Raw genomic sequence first — 18,862 nt, forward strand, 5'->3', positions numbered from 1 at the left:
AGAAAGCAACAGAGACAGAGAATTATAGATAAAATAAATCATAATGGTAAATTGGTATATCAGAAGGAGTTGATTAAGAAATCTTTTTTAGATTATTATCAAAAATTATATAAGAGTACTAAAATACAGGTCTCAGATATAGATAATTACTTAAATGAAGCCAACTTCCCCAAATTAACAGAAGATCAGAAACAAGAAATTAATAGTCCAATTACTAGTGAGGAAATTGAGACAGTGATTAAAGAACTAAAATTAGGTAAAGCACCGGGTAGGGATGGTTTGACATCTATTTATTATAAAACTTTGGTACAAGAGATGATTCAACCTTTAAGACAGCTTTTTAATAATATATTACAGGGTTTAGAGATCCCCCCGTCATGGGGCAGAGCCTTTATATCTTTAATTCCAAAAGAAGATCAAGATCTTACTTTACCAAAGAATTATAGATCTATATCTCTTTTAAATGTAGATTATAAGATTTTTGCAAAAATATTAGCTAAAAGGCTTATGAGGGTTTTGTGTCAGATTATACATAAGGATCAAACGGGTTTTATAACTGGAAGGTATATGAAGAATAATGTCAGACAAATTATTAACTTATTAGAATATCTACATAAAAATAATCAAGTCTCTGCAGGATTGATATTTCTAGATGCTGAGAAAGCTTTTGACCAATTGAATTGGCAATTTATGTTAAGACTAATCGATAAAATGAACTTTGGAGAAAAAATTTCACAAGCTCTTGGTGCTATTTATCAAAAACAAATGGCACAACTTATAGTTAATGGGGGCTTGTCAGAGGTTTTTATAATAGAAAAGGGGATTAGACAGGGATGTCCATTGTCACCTTTGCTGTTTGTTTTAACTTTGGAAATATTGTTGATTAAAATTCGAGAATCACAGCAAATAAAAGGAATAGAAGTTAACAAAAAAGAATACAAACTAAGAGCTTTTGCAGATGATTTGGTGGTTACCCTGTCCCAACCTACTCACTCCGTAATAGAGTATTACAATTGATATATCAATATGGACGGGTTTCGGGTTTTAAAATTAATAACAATAAGACTAAAATATTACCCAAAAATATGACTAATATGGATAAGCAGACTTTGGTTAATCTGACAGATTTTGAGGTTGTTGATAAGGTAAAATATCTGGGGGTTACTTTATCTGTCTCTAATGTAAAATTGTATAAAAATAATTATGAAAGGTTGTGGGTCAGGATACAAAGAGACTTGAAAAATTGGGAGAAGTTGCAATTATCTCTTTTGGGAAGAATTGCGGCGATTAAAATGAATGTCCTGCCTAAATTCCTTTTCTTATTTCAAATGATACCTATCTTAAAGAATGAGGTCAATTTAAATGAATGGCAGAAAGGTATCAATAAATTTATCTGGGCGGGGAAAAAACCAAGAGTAAAGCTTAAAATTATACAAGATATTCGTGAGAGAGGTGGACTCAAGGTACCGAATTTGAAATTGTATTATGATGCTGTGGCCTTAACATTAATTAGTGATTGGGTTAATTTAACAAATGTAGAAATACTCCTCTTGGAGGGTTGGGATTTACTTTTTGGATGGCATGCCTATTTAATTTTTAATAAAAAAGTTGACCGGGTTTTTAAATCCCATATTATAAGGATTTCTCTACTTCGGGTTTGGAGGAAATATTACAGAAGTGATTCTAAAATACCATTATGGGCTATACCTTGGCATGCGATAGAGGAGATAAGGAGAGGAGTTAAGATGGATAGTGTTTCTTATGCACAATTGCTTAGATGGGATGGTAAAATTTGGCAGTTAAAATCTTTGGAAGATTTAGCACAAGAAAATATTATATATTCATGGTTTCAGTACAGACAAATAGCGGACAGATGGAAGATAGATCGTAATGTGGGCTTGCTTAGAGAAGATGAAAATTTTGTTAAACAAGTAAAAGATCAAAGACGAACTCATATTAAGAGAATTTATGGGTTGCTAGTAGAATTGGACTCAGAACCAGAATTAATTAAAGAATGTATGATTAAATGGGCACAAAATTTTGGTGAACCAGTTCTACTAGATACCTGGGAAATCATCTGGGTGAGAAATGTTAAATTTACACAAGCCCAGAACTTAAGGGAGAATTTTTATAAAATGTTTTATAGATGGCACCTTGATCCACAAAAAATGTCTCGTATGTATCCCGACTTACAGCCCAAATGTTGGAGATGTGGTTGTTTGGATGCTACTTATTACCATATTTGGTGGTCGTGTAAAAATATAAAAGCCTTTTGGATTAAGATATGGTGGAATATTCAAAGAATTTTTAGAAGGAGGGTAAAATTTACCCCACAATTGTTTTTGCTAGGTATTGTTACCGATTGTGATACTAAGGAGGTTATATTGATGTTAAATTTAATTACAGCCACAAGGTTGTTAGTAGGGCAATACTGGAAGAAGGAATCTTTGCCTACTTTGCAAGAGTGGTTTTTTAAAGTATCCTATCTGGCGGAAATGGCAAAGATTTCGGCTTTTTTAAAGGATCAATCGCAAGAGAAGTTTTTTGTGGTATGGGAAAAATGGATAGATTTTATACAACATAAGTTGGATATAAAAAATATTACTTAGTTTATCAATAATTTATACACAAATTTTAATATTTTATAGATTGTATTATTTTTTTTCTTTATATGTTTTATTATTATTTTACTTTTTTATATTTCTTTTCTTCTTTCTTTCTCTTTATTCTTCTTTTTTTAAGTATTTTTTTTGTTTAATATTTATGTCTTTTATATATATATATATATTATTGTTAATTATTCTATTAGTAGTTTAAGTAACGTAAATCTATGGTTTATATTTTTTTTTCTTTAAGAATTCAAGAAAATTTAATTAAGCCTATATTCAGCTCTGGGAAAGTTGAGGGAGAGAGTGGGAGGGTTGGGGTGGGTTGGGGAGGGTTGTTTTTTCTTATTTTGTAAAATTTTAAAAATTTTTAATTAAAAAAAACATTCCTCATTGTCAGCATATCAGACAGGAGAATGCTGCAGAAATGGCAACATGGATGTTCGGATGAGGATGGAGCTATTTGAGTCACGTGTTTTTGTTACCCTTTTATTGTTCTGCACAGCAACAGTTTAGCAACTGCTCTTTCTTGTATATCAGTATTCTAGAAATTGAGAGTGTTTCATGATATAGTATGTTGTTTTATGGATTACAAGAAAAGACTAAGTATTTTAATTCATATATCTGTCTTTTTACCAGCTCCTGATGGACCACCTCAGGATGTTCAACTTGAGCCCATATCTTCACAAAGCATTAGGGTAACCTGGAAGGTAAATATATACATGAGTTTTTAAAAAGAAGATTATGTCCTCAAGCTTTATTGAGGGCTCATAAGGCTCAGCTAAAAGATGCATAGTGTGATGAATTTATACACACAATATTATGGTTATATTTTTAAAAATCACATGCAAGTGAACGTAATTGCATGCTAAAGTAAATTTACATGCAATTATATGTACTTTGCTTGTGCTGTTTTGAATATCTTACTATCAGAAATACAACTGCAGTATATAAAATAAATGGAACTTTAGATTTATTCTCAACTTCTTCCATAATATGATAGTATTTTAAGAGAAATATTACTGCAACTTTTGCTTTATAATGCCAATACCCTTGAACCAAAATGTAATTAATGTTTAGAAAATTATTTATATTGAGTGCATTGAATCGATTTTTGAGGAATTGTGAATGTTTTAAATGAATAACTGAAAAGCACTAAACTTTTTTAGATATCTTTTTAGTGTATAATATTTCTATATTTTTAACATACAAAAATGGCTTTTTTTCTTTCTATTCTTTGTTCTTTTGTGGAAATAAGATGAACTTGGATAATAGAAAGACAACTATTGGAAATTGATAATGAGGTTAACTTTTTTTATTAGTCTGAACAGTTGAAAATCCCACTACTTGGAAAAAAAACTAATATATTAGGAAGAAATTTGAAACAGGCTGTTCCTTTTATCAAAAGAATTTAATTACTAACCAACTATTCTAGTGATTTTCACTCAAAACACTCCTTATTTAGAACTACATCTGAACACTTTATGTTAAATGGTTCTTTCAAACTAAAACAAAATGTTTGGAACTTGAAATGTTTCACATTCCTAATGATTTACGTAATGCTAAATAGCACCCGACACAGAATTGTAATATATGTGTGAAGAGCCTATTGAGGCAGCTGATATGCCAAATGCCTTTTTCTGCCAATATTCATGAAGATAAAGTTATAAGATTTCTTCAAAGATGAGCTTAATTCCTGGTGAATGCATGGATGTATCCATGTAGTTTTCCTGGCAATAATATTGAAAGGGTCACCATTACCATCTTCCCCACCAATTTAGCAGCACTTCTGGGCTTTCCTTGTTATCTCACATCCAAATGCTAACCAGATCCAATTCTCCTTAGCTTTTTAAAATCGGCCATTGCCAACTGGGTTTTGTCAATCTAGAAAAAAACTTTTGAGGTGTACTTCATTCTTGAACAAACTGAAACAATGCAAGATAGTGAAGATAATCAGAGGACAAGATTTGGAAACCTCTGAAAAAAAAAGAGGAAACTGGTATGTTTAGCTCATAAAAAAGATGCCTATAGAGAAAATATTACAGCAGTCTTCAACAATCTAAAGAGATGGCACAGAAATGGCAGCCATTATCTGTTCTCTACTATCTCATAGTACTAGGTACAGAGTAATAATAATCATTTATTGCAAAGCAAATTCTTGATGAATAGTAGGAATATTTTGCTAATGATAGCAATAGCATGACAGTGAAACCAATTACCAAAGGGAAATAGGGAACTCCCAGTTGCTGGATATGTTCAAATAGAGGCTGGGCAGTCACCAGTCAGGAATACTTTAAAATGGATTCATACAGAAAAGAGGATTGTCTGTCTCAATGTTATAACTGTTTCCTTCCTATTGTATAATTCTGCAGATCACCATGATCTTTTTTCCCCAAATCAGAATCCAAGATTTTTTTTTAATCAATATATATGGGTAGAAATGAGCAGCTCGATAGACAGAGAGATGTGCAATATTTAAAGTGTGACTGCCTTGCTTAAATGATAAAATCTATCCAAGTTTACTGGATTCAAGAATACCATAGCCTGTAGTATAGTCTTTAACCAAGCTTATTTTCTACAGAAAAGGTACTGGATTAAATTAAAAGCTGCATGTAAAAACACCTGAACAGCTCTAATTAAGATTTTAAAACATTATCCTACCAATATTTGTTATATATTGGAGGACTGGGTAGTTACTTAAGACTCTTAACACTGAATTAATATATTTGCTAATCAATGTCCTCCTGCCATCATACACCAATAAAATGGAAAGAGTAGTATAATTGCAATATTATTGCTTTTTTAAAAAAATATCCCAGAATTAATAAAGAACCCACTAATAAATATACTGGGATCATCTTGCTGTTGTCCTGATAGAATCTGTTCAAATTACCACATACATAAATAAACTTCAGAGTTCTATTAACTGAAAATTATTTAGTATAAAAAAACATAACATGATTTTGTAATACTTCTTGTGCCTATGGAAAATAAGAATAGAAACAAAAGAAATTGAAAAGAATTGCCTTTTATCTAAGACAACAAATTCACGTGGAAAGTTATTGTGTTTGTCTAGGTCAAGGATCTCAGATTTCCGTCATATTTCAAGGAAGAAAGGTTCGCTATAATTATTGGCAATTTATAAAAAATAAACAATAGACTTTAACAATATTTAGCTTCTGCTTTGCTATCCACTACCTTTTAAGGCATGATGTTGAATTTATGAGTAATTAAAATTTTGTAGTTGTATCTGCAATACCTCATGCAACCATTACTGTTCCAAATCACATCATTCACATGAAGCACTGACATAGCTAAACACCTGTGTTGTCTACCATGGCTAAGCAGCATCATACCTGGTTAGTATGTGGAATGGAGGTCACAATGATATCCTAGAACTATATGCTGGTCCAGGAAGTTGAAAGACATCCTGGAAGAAAATAATAGCAACCACTTCCAAATTGTTGCAAAGAAAACAAGCATAGATATATCCAAGTAATCCAAATGTGTCATGCTTCACCCAAAATAAATTTAAATTAAAATATAATCTAAATATTTTGGTTAATTTTATAAATATTTGTAAATATATTTATTGAAAAATGTTTCAAATGAATGAAAATCTTTTATAGGATTCATAGTAATAGTAATTGTTCTAAAATTAGAAAATGCAACTTTGCTCTCTTTTTTTTTCTGTGAAAAAGTGCATTTGATTCAGGGAAAAAAATTATAATTTTTTATCGTCATCATGACAAAATTTCCCTGAAATTAGAATCCACACTAGGAAAATAGAATTAATATTTTCACAAATAAGATAGTATTTAACACTTTATTATTAGGGGAAAAATGCCTTCTACTATTAACATTAGGGAGCTGATTGCTCTAATTCAGTGACAGAAGAATTTCTATCTATAAAAGAAAGTTTACAATAAAACTTAAATTTGGACATTTATAGTCTGGACTCAGGGTAGATTATTGCAAGCATTATTGAAAATTACAGTTAATTACAAAATTAAAGTTTCACTGTAATGATTGCTTCAGTTATGAGGAGGGAAATACTTCTAATTTATCTTCAGAAATGCTGTTATTACATTTTTAATTCAATTTATATTTAATTTCATCATAAACCTTGAGTTCAGCTCAATCTGCTTTAGTAGTATGGACTTTGGGAAAGGAAATTTTTCTGAGCATTTAATATATTATGGTAATGTTTTATTATGTTGAAAGTGTATACAACATCTGACTTCTTTAGGCGCCAAAGAAGCATTTGCAAAATGGAGTTATTCGTGGTTATCAGATTGGTTATCGGGAATACAGCGCAGGAGGCAATTTCCAGTTCAACATCATCAGTATTGATACTACTGGAGACAGTGAAATTTATACCTTAGATAACCTTAAAAAATTCACACAATATGGCATGGTTGTGCAGGCATGTAATCGAGCTGGAATAGGACCATCTTCTCAAGAAATTATCACTACTACTCTTGAGGATGGTAGGTACTAAACTTGAAAACATTATTTTTTTTTATATTGAGGATTCACAGAATTTATATGTTATTTTATATTTTTAGAAAATAGGATCACATCTAAGCATCAGTGCTATAATCTGGCAGTAGTTATTGGGCAATCTGTTAATGTCATTTTGGGTAGTTAGATCTCTGTCCCACACTTTTGGGGTGCTATTTCTCTCTCTTCCTAAATTGCTCCCTAGGGATAATTTGCTTTTGAATATCTGTGAAAAAACAATATTTTTTAATTTAACATTTTATTGAATGCAATATCAAATGTTGTGGCCTAATTATGCTGTACTCCTTGAATGGATTCTTAAATTTGAAGCACTTTTTTTGCTTCATTCCACATGGAAAATAGAAGGAATCTGAGCATAGTCAACATCCTGCTATTACTACTATACAAAGAATCCTGGGAATTTCTGAGTTTTACAAGATGCCCATCAAGCTAAAATCAGGAAATGAATGGCTCGTTTTTGCATGAATTTAAAGAGTTTTATTTATGGTCCCCCAAGTCACACTGCAAAAGAGGACATGGAGGAACAAATTCCTGAGTTAGATTTCTTCAGCTTCAAGTGTTATTTGGCCATAGGAGAAAATAATTACTTGCCTGTAGGATTACTTGCATCCTACCTAGAATAAAGACAGGGAAAGTGTCAACACAAAGGAACAAAGCAGAGAATTTACAGTATTTATATTTCCTCATCTATTACCGGTAAATCTAATATTTGTGAAAGAGAGGGACAGTGTATGTACTATGGAATTTCTAGTATCTTGCCTTGCTGAGGTACAAGGCAAAGCAAGAAAAGGTGCATTAGCTTTTAATAAGAACTGACATTTCTTGAGCAAGACAAAAAGTATGCTGTACTTCAGCTTGCTCTAAGTGGTTGAGAATTATGGAAGAGGAACTCAACTGAAAAACACAGTTTGGAAAAGGCACACATATGCATGTATGTTCTAAGATTATCCAGATCAAGTTTTTCAGAGCTGCAGAAGAGAGCCCTCTTGTGGCTATATTCCATCAGCAAAGAAAAATGTGGAAAAATACTATTAGGACTCTTGTGATGGAGATTCTCAAATGTTTATGTGATTAGTGCACTCTTAAAATAATTACTAAGAAATATCATCTGAAATAAATTCTCATACATATATTCTTATAGAGACACATGTGAGTGTGTGAATAATGTTTATATTTTAGTGCTTGTTTAAATATCTTTAAAGAGCCTTTCCTAATGCTATACTCTTCGTGTTTTCAAATCAATCTAATATGGTTAAGAGAGATACTTGACAATCTGTCTATCACTACTGTTTAGAGTTCAGCATCTTGTCAAAGAGATTATTTTAGTTGCAAAGATTTATAGGTCTTGGCTTTGTTCCAGCTGAGAGATTATATATGTATACAATATTTATGTATGTATATGTAGTAGAAATTCCCTACTGCTGACTCTGAAAAAAGAGAAAAAAACCCACACCAACTTCTCGTGAATTTTATTCATTAGCTTTTAGTGATAAAAAAATCCTGTGCTTTTGAGTACAGGCATTGTTTCTGATAGCTTTGAGCTCTTTTTGTTTGCTGTTACAGTAAACTGAAAGTCTAGTTTATATTAATAGTTAATATATTAGTTATATTTTATTTTCTGTGCCTTGACCAATTTGTGAAGTAGTTATTGAAATATTCTTGAAACATTAAAGAACTCTAGTTGGGAAACTGGCTTTCCAAAATTATCCACTCTGTACGTAGAAAAAAAAAACGTCAACAAGAAAATAGCATTTCTTAGTGATTACATCTTAGAAGGCCATCTAAATTTTGAGCTACACTTCTGAACATAACTGGATTAACTTCCTTCTATGCTATATTATTTTATTTTGTTATACATATTTCTAACCTACCCTAATCCATGGCATTTAAGGTAACAAGACTTACAGAGTGTACCATTTCCAACTTGTCTACACTATGTTACAAGAGTATTCTAAAAATAATCTTATCCCTCTCTCCTAAAAGGCTTATTGAAGAAATGTCAAAGTCAATTTGTGCATACTATTTTTATAGCATTCATAGTCAAAATCTATTACTGTCAAATTTCAGTTCCTAGTTCCCCTCCGGAGAATGTCCAAGCCATTGCTACATCACCAGAAACCATCTCTATCACCTGGTCCACGCTGGCCAAAGATTCCCTCAATGGAATTCTACAGGGATTTAGGGTCATATACTGGGCTAATCTTTTGGATGGAGGTAAGTAGTCTTACTCCTCAAGATCAGTATTTTCCTGGTTGCATATAATGCTTTCCAGGATGAATTTTTTTCCCCCATTTCTATTGCAGAGTCGGCTTGTCCTTTGTTTTTACTAATCATTGAATCTTTTAGGAACTGAAAATGATTTCATGTACAGTATTATTCAGTTGCCACTATAAATGTGCACTCTCACTCTCAAGCAAAAGTATATTATGTTATATGTCAAGATATTTTTGTGTGGCATTTTACCATTGCAGGCATGTACTTCTATGGATTGGCAAAATGCCACTTCTAAAAATCTTAATACAGCTATATTGTATACATACAATGATATCATGATTGCATTTTTGCAGTATCTTAAAACGTGCCTATGTATATAGGGACTGATAATTTTGAAATGGGGAACAGAATAGTTAAGAATTCTTAACATACATTTCCATTTCTATACATTCTGAAATTTGGGGGAAAATTCAAAACAGTAAAGTACTAGAAGTGTCTCTGATATTTTGTAATGCTACCCAGCCTTTATCTAATAAATCCTTGAGTAGCAGTGTTAAGTGCAACTTGTTAGTGATGAAAAGCAACAAGTATCCTCTTTTAGCAGTTGTTGATAGAGTCATCTCTTGTTGGTTATGATACTTATTAGAAATGGAATTTTTGACTTAGACTGCAATACTCATTTTGTTCAGCATATTGGATCCATTTTAAATCCAAAAATGTTTGGTTTCCTATAAAAGAAACCAAAATCCATTTTGTACATGTACATAGGAATATGTCAATCTGCCTTACAACAAAAAGGATCTTTGTAACCATTTTTCTAAATGCACATTATATATTTTGATTTTTAGCATATTTTCAGGAATTAATAACAAAAATAATGAATTCCCATCATTTTCTAATCCCAATGTCTTAATAGTGTACTTTAAACAATAAACAGTGGATAAAAAATAGCACATTAGGAGTTTCAAAGTATTTGACATGTTTATTTTTTATCCACAAGATATTTGCAGATCTTTGATTAAATGCACAGCATGGAAATTTTATATGTTCATTTAATAAACATAATAAACTTGATCCCTATGCTGGTTACAAGTTTTACTTGCCTATTCTCATAGCAATATAACTACCACTTATTGGGAGAAAAATGCTACTGTCACTAACTCAAATTAATTTTTGGTTCTATAGAGCTGGGAGAAATTAAAAATGTCACTACGGTACAGCCATCGTTAGAACTTGATGGTTTGGAAAAATACACCAACTATAGCATCCAGGTGCTGGCATTCACACGAGCTGGAGATGGGGTCAGGAGTGAACAGATTTTCACACGGACAAAGGAGGATGGTAAGATCCAAAATATCCCTAGTAGAAATGGAACACTACTGTTAGATTTGGCTCAAGCTGTCACTTATCTCTGTAAATGCACCTTCAGTGAAATATTATACAAAATGATGACTATGACAATACTCATTGAGAAGTAGATATTTCTCTATGGCCTGCTCTGAAATATATCTTTAGGTGAGTGGAGAGCAATCTATCACAGTTGATCCCCATGATCAACCTCCCAGGATGTTGGATGTTGCCATAAAAATAGAGAGAGAAATGCCCCTAGCTCATTATAAACTACTAATTTGTGACTTTTGTTTATGGCACATTCTATCTTAATCTTAAGGGCTAATTTGTTATGAAAGTTTGGAAATAAATCTTCTTATGATGTTCTGAACTTAGATGTGATTTGAATGAATTACAGTAACATTCAATGGGCATTGCCTCTGGAGTTCCTGTGTCTTGGGCACATAGATTCTTTTCCTCATAAAATGGCAAAAAGTTAAATATAATCTGTATTTTTATGCAATAAATACAAATTCAGAAGGTAAGGAACAGTAGCAATACAGTATGTGTTTGCGTTTCTTATCATTTTCACTCGCGTCTTTTAAAAATCATAATTAACTATGGCTGTTTATATAAAATTAATTTTGGACTGCAATAACAATAAAAAGAATATTTTTAAGATTTGCATTTTTGCTCATTCTTTGTTGAAGTCAGGGAAAAATAGTTTCCATTTACAGTATAGTGAATGTTGCAACAAAAAATTATGTTATTTTTTATATTCATTTAATCCTTTTGCTAGGGTTTCTTTTCAACTATAAATAGAATTATTTATTTATGGAGTTATTTATAGAATTATTTTTTCATCTAAGGATTTATTTCACTGATCATTGAAATTTAAACGCGGTCATTTTCTCTCCCTCCTCTAGGCTTAAATTGCATTTCCACAGGCTGTTGTATGTGACAGCATGGGAGCTGAGTTATTGCATTCATTAGAAATAATACATTGTAAAAAAACTTAATTAAAACAATGAATCTGTGTCCCTTAATAGACAGATCTATTCGGCTAGATCCATAGCTGTTGCAAAATAGTCTAGAAAATAGTACTAATTTGGACTAAATAAACCTTTTTTTCTTCCTACTTGATGAAACATGGTTCAACATTTTATTTATATATACTATATCTATGTGTCCTCTGAAAATGAGAACCTAAATTTGATGTGTGTGTGTTTGTGTGTGTGTGTGTATACTCTTAGCACATTACACCCTTTTGTGTTAGTATATTATCCACATATATTTCAGTCAGAGTCCCACCAAAAATACCAGTATGCAGTAGAAGCTCTTCTGACTTCACTGCGGATAGCTACTTATGGACAATGCGCAACAATGGGTAGAACTATTCTCACTCTAGGAAACAATGGATGCTATCCTGCATGGTTTAGAATGGTAGCTCATTGCCTGCCATATTTGATTTCATTTCTGGATTTTATACTGTTTTGGCCATACTCATTTTGCCACCTCCTACATCTAGGTCTTTCTTTCTATTCTGTCCCCTCCCCTTCTAGTTAATCTTTAGGGGCTCTTTTAAATATTGATTCCAGTTTGTCTAAGACAAAGAACAATTATATTCTGCTTCTAACTTATATCCTTGATCCTGTAACTTAACAGTATGACGTTTCCTGACTTGATTCCCTAACATGAATCAGCTTCCCTGAAAGTGTGTGTGTATGTGTGTTTCAGAGAGACAGAGAGACTAAGACTTCACAGGGCAAAATGTAGCCATAGTATTTAGTTTTTCATTGAGACTTGACAATGTTTGCAATATCTCATAAATTCATATCTAGATACCACATTAGCTCCCCTTCCATTTCCAACTATATTTAAAAATGCTAATATGCTTTAGGTGGAATCTGGAGACTGCATTTATCATGGTAACTGTTCCTTCTTGGTGGAATATGCTTCCACCCATGTAGGCCGGGACCCCCAACTGTCATTAAGTTTCTCCCCTTTGTTTTGGTCTCCCAAGTCGCTGCCTGAAGAGCTATCTCTGAGGATTGAGGGATTCTCCCAAAGAGAATGTAATATACAAATCTGGTGCTCTGACATAATCTCTTCCCCATAGTTTCCTTGCAGTTGAGAAGAGTAGCACTGAGGAAAAATGCTGCTTTAGCTGCAGAATTTGTAAGGGATCTTTTCTCGATAAAGGCTTATGTGCTCTAGATAAATATATTTCTGGTGCCAAGCAGAGATGTGCCTGTTTTCACTGCTGTGTTTAGTTTTCAGTCTCGTTTATATTTTGTTTAATATGATCTTTGTAAATTGCCTTTGAGAATGTTTATCCATTAAAAATTATGTTATACACATACCAAACAATGTCTAGGAGAAACAATTCTGAGGAGAAGGTGTCTTGTGTAGTTGGCTTATTGCTTCCTGATTCTCTTCAGGGAAGAGCCTTTGTGCATGTATATGAGCACTGCTGAGAGCAAGAATCTAATTCAAGCAAGTAGCAATGAAGCAGGTTTGCAACTGTAATAGAAAGGAGCTTTATTTAAGGAGCTAAGGCAGGCATGTCAAACTGCCAGCCCACGGGCTGAATGCATCACGCCAAAACCGCGCCCACCCCATTGCCAGCACTGGGGGAAAAGTCACAATACGTCGTGCGACATCACGTGATGTCACAAGTTTGACATGCCTGAACTAAGGGATAGTGATAGGCAAGTCTAGCATCTGGCTAACTACTCTCATCAGGAGGTGAGTCAAATAATAGGAGTTCCTTGATGTGTGCCTTTGAATAAAGGCAAAAGGAAGTGGCCTTGAGATTAGCTGTGTCATAGACAAAGGGCAGAAAAATTGATACACAAAGAGTGGACAGATAGTTAAATCTCTATCTATAGCCTTCTGCTCTTGTGGTCAGTAGGTGATGTGATGCTAAAAAATACCACTGCAGCCACATGTCCAACCTTTTCTCTCCAAGAAAGAATCCAGATTTTTCTTCAAAATATTATAGCCTAGTATTTTGATTCAAGATAAATGGGAATTTTCTTCAGCATAAGTAGATAATGCCAAAGAATCAGTCAGGGATATAGCACTGAACTGTTTGCCCGGAACACATTTAATATTTTAATGAAAAATAAAATAATAAAATCATGTTTATAGTGGATCTATGTCTTATTCATTGTTTGATATGAAACTAAAGTTAATGATTTACTAGAGCGATTTCTTCATACACTAAGAAACAAACATACAGAGACACACATTTATATATTTGTTGAGCATTGAACATGGTTCCATAAGCCACTAAAAACAAAGGAACTTTTCAATTAAGGTGCAACTATTTTTGAATGATCCCAACAGCTTTATGCATCCATGACTTTTAGAGACTCTCTCAAATGGTGCAAATTTCTCTTAAAGTCTTCCTGTTGCAAGTATTTTCATCACTAGCAACACCATTTTTAAGTTTCAAGAGGCAAGCCTTACATTATTTCAGGACTCTTTGATCATTTCTTAAAATTAATGCCATGGTTATGGAAATTAAGAAAACCATTCAAAAATAATTTCCATTTCCTTCTAGGCAATAAGAGATAGCTAAGCTGGAAAAACATTCAGCATACTGCTGAGGTTTACAAAAGAACAACTTAAAGCCTGAACGTGCACTGGCACGATTGTAGATGTTTAAAAGTCATGACAGATATTGAAGCAGCTTCTGACAGTATTCTGTTTGGCTCTTCTCCTGTCCGAGGTAGGCTTAGAAGTGAATGAGAGCCAGGTGGGAAGAAAAAGAAGGTTCTGCACTATAGGTCTGGATGGTTCACAGTCACTCCAGCACATAGAGATGCTTGGTTTTGGGGATACAAGGGAGCCCCATTTTCCCAAAGTGACTTTGGGTTGATCCATCTCTCTCAGCCCAGCCTACCTCGCAGGCTTGTTCTTGTTGTGAGGAATAATAGGAGGAGGAAGCACTATGTATATTGTTTAGAGTTTCATGAATGGGAGGAAAGATACAGATTTGATTAGTAAATAAATCACATAAATAAGTATTTATAAGGCTGTTGTATTCAGTATGAAGGATGCTTTGCCATCTCCAATTTGGTCACAGTGACTGATCAAAAAAGTGCACCCTAACATTGGCTTTGATCTTACTTTTCAGCTGCTTAAAATATTTCATACTGCTTTATTGGTTGTTGCAAGAATTTGTCTTGAGATGGTTTGTATGATTGAGATAGCTATGCCTGTCCTATTAGATTTGCTACACTTTGCACTGAACAATATGCACTGAATTATTTCTCCTATTTCAACAGCCACATCTGTTGTTCTTATAGTTCCAGGTCCTCCTGCTGGAGTTAAAGCAGCTGCAGCATCAGCTTCTACTGTGTTTGTATCTTGGCTGCCTCCCATCAAATTAAATGGTGTCATCCGAAAATATACTGTATTCTGCTCTCATCCATATCCCACAGTAAGTTACCAATAGGTCACATGGGCCAAAACTACTGACTTGTATTCCGTTGATTATTTAGAGTTTATTTGGATTTTGTAGCAGGAGGGACATTGCAACCCATCAAATGTCTGCTAAATTGGAGTCTGGATTGTATATGCATTGTCTAGGAGTAAGTCCCATTTACCTCATTAGGACTTACTTCTGAGTAGATATATGCAGAACTCACTATAGGTTTGCAAAGTAAATTGCCAATAGCCAAAGAACAACAGATTTGTTTTAAGACTGTGTCCTAAATCAGATACCAGAAGGTTAACAAGAAATGACTGTTTCTGCCTGGTATTTCTATAAAATCCATTTGCTACTGTTGAAGATAGAATCTTAGACAATTACGAAATGAATCAAAAGCACTTTTCAGCTCTTACCGTAAAACCAAACTAGAATCAAACTATTCTCAACTATGAGGAATTTATGTCTGAGTTGAAATTCATTGGATGGGATGATACTGAAAATCTAGTCTGTTATGAAAACTTCTACATTTTTGCAATCTGGAAGCTATTTCCTGTCGATCTGTATATTTTTTCAATAAGAGAAGAGCACAAATGATAGTGTTTCTAAATAAATTGTTTTCACTGTCTACTTAATGTCATGTAGCATTGTACAGTATTATTCAAACAATGGTGAGCACATTAATGCAGAAACATCTGGAATTCTTTTTTTAATGTAACCTTATTAAAGATAAGTGTAAGCAAATGGTTCTCAGTCTGTGGTCTGTGGACCCCTGGTGACTTGCAATGTTGCCATAGGGGTCTGCCAAGGCTTGAAGAAATGCTATGATTTAAATCTTGAGTTAAGTCTTAGGGATCTATGTCCATGGTCTGTGGCCACAAAAAATATTTAAAGGGGGTCCATGGTGAAGAAAAGATTGAGAACCCATGGTGTAAGCTAATACAAAATGTAAAAAAAGAAAGAATAAAATAAAAAGTAGAAGGTGCAGAAAAGACAAGAAAGGAAGAGAGAAAAAAACAGAGAAATCGAAAGGAAAGAAGAAAATAATATATCAACAAACGAAAAAGAATTGTATTAAGAAGTGACTTCCCAACTTCATTACAATAAGTTACAAGTAGTCCTCACTTAATGACCATTTGTTCCATGACTGTTCAAAATTATGGTGATGCTGAATGGAGTGAATGACCCATGCCCAAAGTTACGGCTGTTGCAGCATCCCTTTGATCACATGATACAATTCGGCTGCAGACACACTGCAAGTTCCCACACCTGCAGTGGTGGGATTCAGCCAGTTCGCACCACTCTGGCAGAACCGATAGCTAATTTTTTGTTGCCCAAGCCCAGAATGGACTTCCGGAAGTAGCATCCACACAGAGAACCGGTTGTTCACATATTTGAATCCCACCACTTCCCCCCTGCCCATCTTCCATCTAGGCCACTCTGCACAGCAGTACTTGGGGGTTGCACTGAGGCTAGGCCTGAAGTAGAGGCCAAGGGCCTTCAGCAGCCACCCCACTAAGCCTGTACATCAACTGCTACTTAGAATTGCCATCTCTCCAAAGTAAATGAGCCTTGAGGAACAGCGTGATTGCCCCCCACTACCCTGTTCTCCTGAGGGTCTGCCATGCACCTCTTACCTTTAGGGATTTTTCTCCTGTTGTTGAGAGGCTCGCATAGCCTATCCAAAGCAGTTCCCCTTCTCAGCAAGACTTCTTTCCCAGAGCCTGTTTGTGTGTGATTTTGGAAGCCTCATTTGTGAGTGATCTCATGTCCTCTCCTTGTCTGGAGAGGAATTATCAAAGAACTGATCTACTTGCTGGCTCTTCATTTCACCTTGGTCATTGGGTCCACTTTTCATGGAGCCATCTTCATCTGCCATTTCCTCCCCCAAAGCATTCTAAGGATCTAGAATTTGTTAACTAGTGCTTGTATTTACACCCAGTACTAAGCCATAATGTAGTTTACGTGGTTTAGCAGTTTGGGTGAGTGCAGCCATTGAGATTTCTAAATTATGAATTACAATAAGTGTTCTTGAGCAACTCATGGCTCATTATTTTCTCCATCTAAACCACATGCATTATCGTTTAGTGCAGTGAGAACCCAAATCACATCAAAGGATCTTGTTTTTGTATCCCCTCATAATTCACTATTATTCCTCTGGGAATCTCCCATCTAAACTGGATTTGACAATGCTTTAACTCATCAGACAGAAAAGCAAAGTCTTTTCTGCCTCTTAAAATTTTGGGAGGTATTTCTTTTAAAATTATCACATCTTGATCTGCAATTTGAAACTTTTGTTTGTAAAAAGCCTGTATAATTTCATTATGAGTAAATCTTCTAGAAAAGTAGATGACCACGTCTCTTGGTAAGTTTCTCTGTCTAGTAACCCGTGAGCTGACTCTAAAAAATTTTTCTATCTCATTCCTGATTATTTCAGGCCTCCAGCCCAGATTAAGAGCGATATCTTTCACAATAAGCATCTTTAAGTCCTCCTGAGGATTCTCTCTCAGCCCCCTGATATGCAATGCATACTCCATCTCTCTATATTGTGACATGATTTGTTCATCCTGTGTGATTTCTATCTTATTCTCTACCTCCTCCATCCTAGATTCCATTCTTGTTGCATTTTCAGTAATCTCCTCGATTCCGTCATCAATCCTCTCTATGTCCAGAGCAAGGCCCTGAAAGGCAAAAAGTATGTCCTCCCTTATTTGCTTATTTTTAGCCTCCAATAGTTCTTCTGTAACAGCCCTCTCTGCAATTATAAGATCTTTTACTTCCTCCTTAATATCCAAAGCATGCTTTTTTAAAGCTTCTTGTAAATCTTTAAGAGAAATTGCAGGAGGAGGAGAGGGTGGAGGTGATTTTGGTTTCTGGGAAACAGGCTAGGTCATTGGGGAAGAGATAGTAGCTTTAGGAGGAGGAGGCAGACGTTTTGAAGCCATTTTCATTAAGTTCTAAGAAGAAAGATTCTTGTTTAAAAAAAAAGGAAAAGAAAAAATCACAGTTCTTTTAAATATTCCTTAAAAAAGAAAAAAGATTACAGAGAAAAAAGAAAGAACAAGAAATAAAAAGACAAATTCTTGCTTCTATATTTAAAGCATTAGTCTGTATCCGGATTTTAACTTTGTAATGCAGATCAAACAAGAAAGACAATCACCATTTTGCCTTTCACTTTCCCTTTCTTCAAAAGGGAAAGTAAACAAAAAAAGAGGGGGAAGATGCTTGCAGGAGTTAAAGTCACAATAAATCTTAAATCCACTTTCTCCTGGTCTGCTCCGTCTGCATTTGAATACTCACAAGCCTCCAAAAAAAGCAGATGTGGGAGCGGCGCCTTGCTTCATCCCAGAACTTCGGGACAAAGACGTCCTGGAGTGCGGAGTTGGCTCAGGCTCCGAGGGAGCTCTACCCTCCGATCCCTGAAATTATGGGGATCCAGGGGAGCTCTTACCTCTACCTGAGCAGCTCTTCTCTTCCCTTTCTCCCAGGGAAGAGATTCAAGCCACAGGACAGCTGATTGTAAAAGTCCTGCGGCTTTTACACAACCCAGGAACGGGCTGCTTTGTGAAAAGCAGCCATCGTAGCTGCTTGATCCACAGGAAGTGAAGAAGGTTAGTTAGGCTAAAATTGAACTGTCTGTTGGTTTTACAGTCCTAATTTATTGCTGATTTATTATGATATAGTGTTTGTGACAGAGCATCTTCATTATGGTTTTGAAGTTTCAAATCTTAAGAAGGTGATTGTCCTGCTT

At 34.3% G+C, this 18,862-nt stretch overlaps 1 protein-coding gene across 3 annotated transcripts in view; it reads left to right on the plus strand.

Moving 5' to 3' along the window:
* The window catches only part of DSCAM (DS cell adhesion molecule), a 351,016-nt gene that overhangs the window by 252,762 nt on the left and 79,392 nt on the right, over positions 1–18,862 (plus strand). For all 3 annotated transcript variants that reach the window (XR_005559860.1, XM_039369292.1, XM_039369305.1), the window contains exons 16-20: positions 3,246–3,316; positions 6,856–7,096; positions 9,198–9,344; positions 10,530–10,685; positions 14,990–15,123. Coding sequence is in view for 2 of the 3 variants with exons in the window: in XM_039369292.1 (XP_039225226.1) it covers positions 3,246–3,316; positions 6,856–7,096; positions 9,198–9,344; positions 10,530–10,685; positions 14,990–15,123 (749 nt within the window). In the remaining variant the exon portion in view is untranslated. The remainder of the gene's footprint in view (positions 1–3,245; positions 3,317–6,855; positions 7,097–9,197; positions 9,345–10,529; positions 10,686–14,989; positions 15,124–18,862) is intronic.

The sequence above is a fragment of the Crotalus tigris genome, unplaced genomic scaffold (assembly GCF_016545835.1).
Source record: "Crotalus tigris isolate CLP2741 ecotype Arizona unplaced genomic scaffold, ASM1654583v1 scf7180000017601.7605149639:7615979, whole genome shotgun sequence".
Classification (NCBI taxonomy): domain Eukaryota; kingdom Metazoa; phylum Chordata; class Lepidosauria; order Squamata; family Viperidae; genus Crotalus; species Crotalus tigris.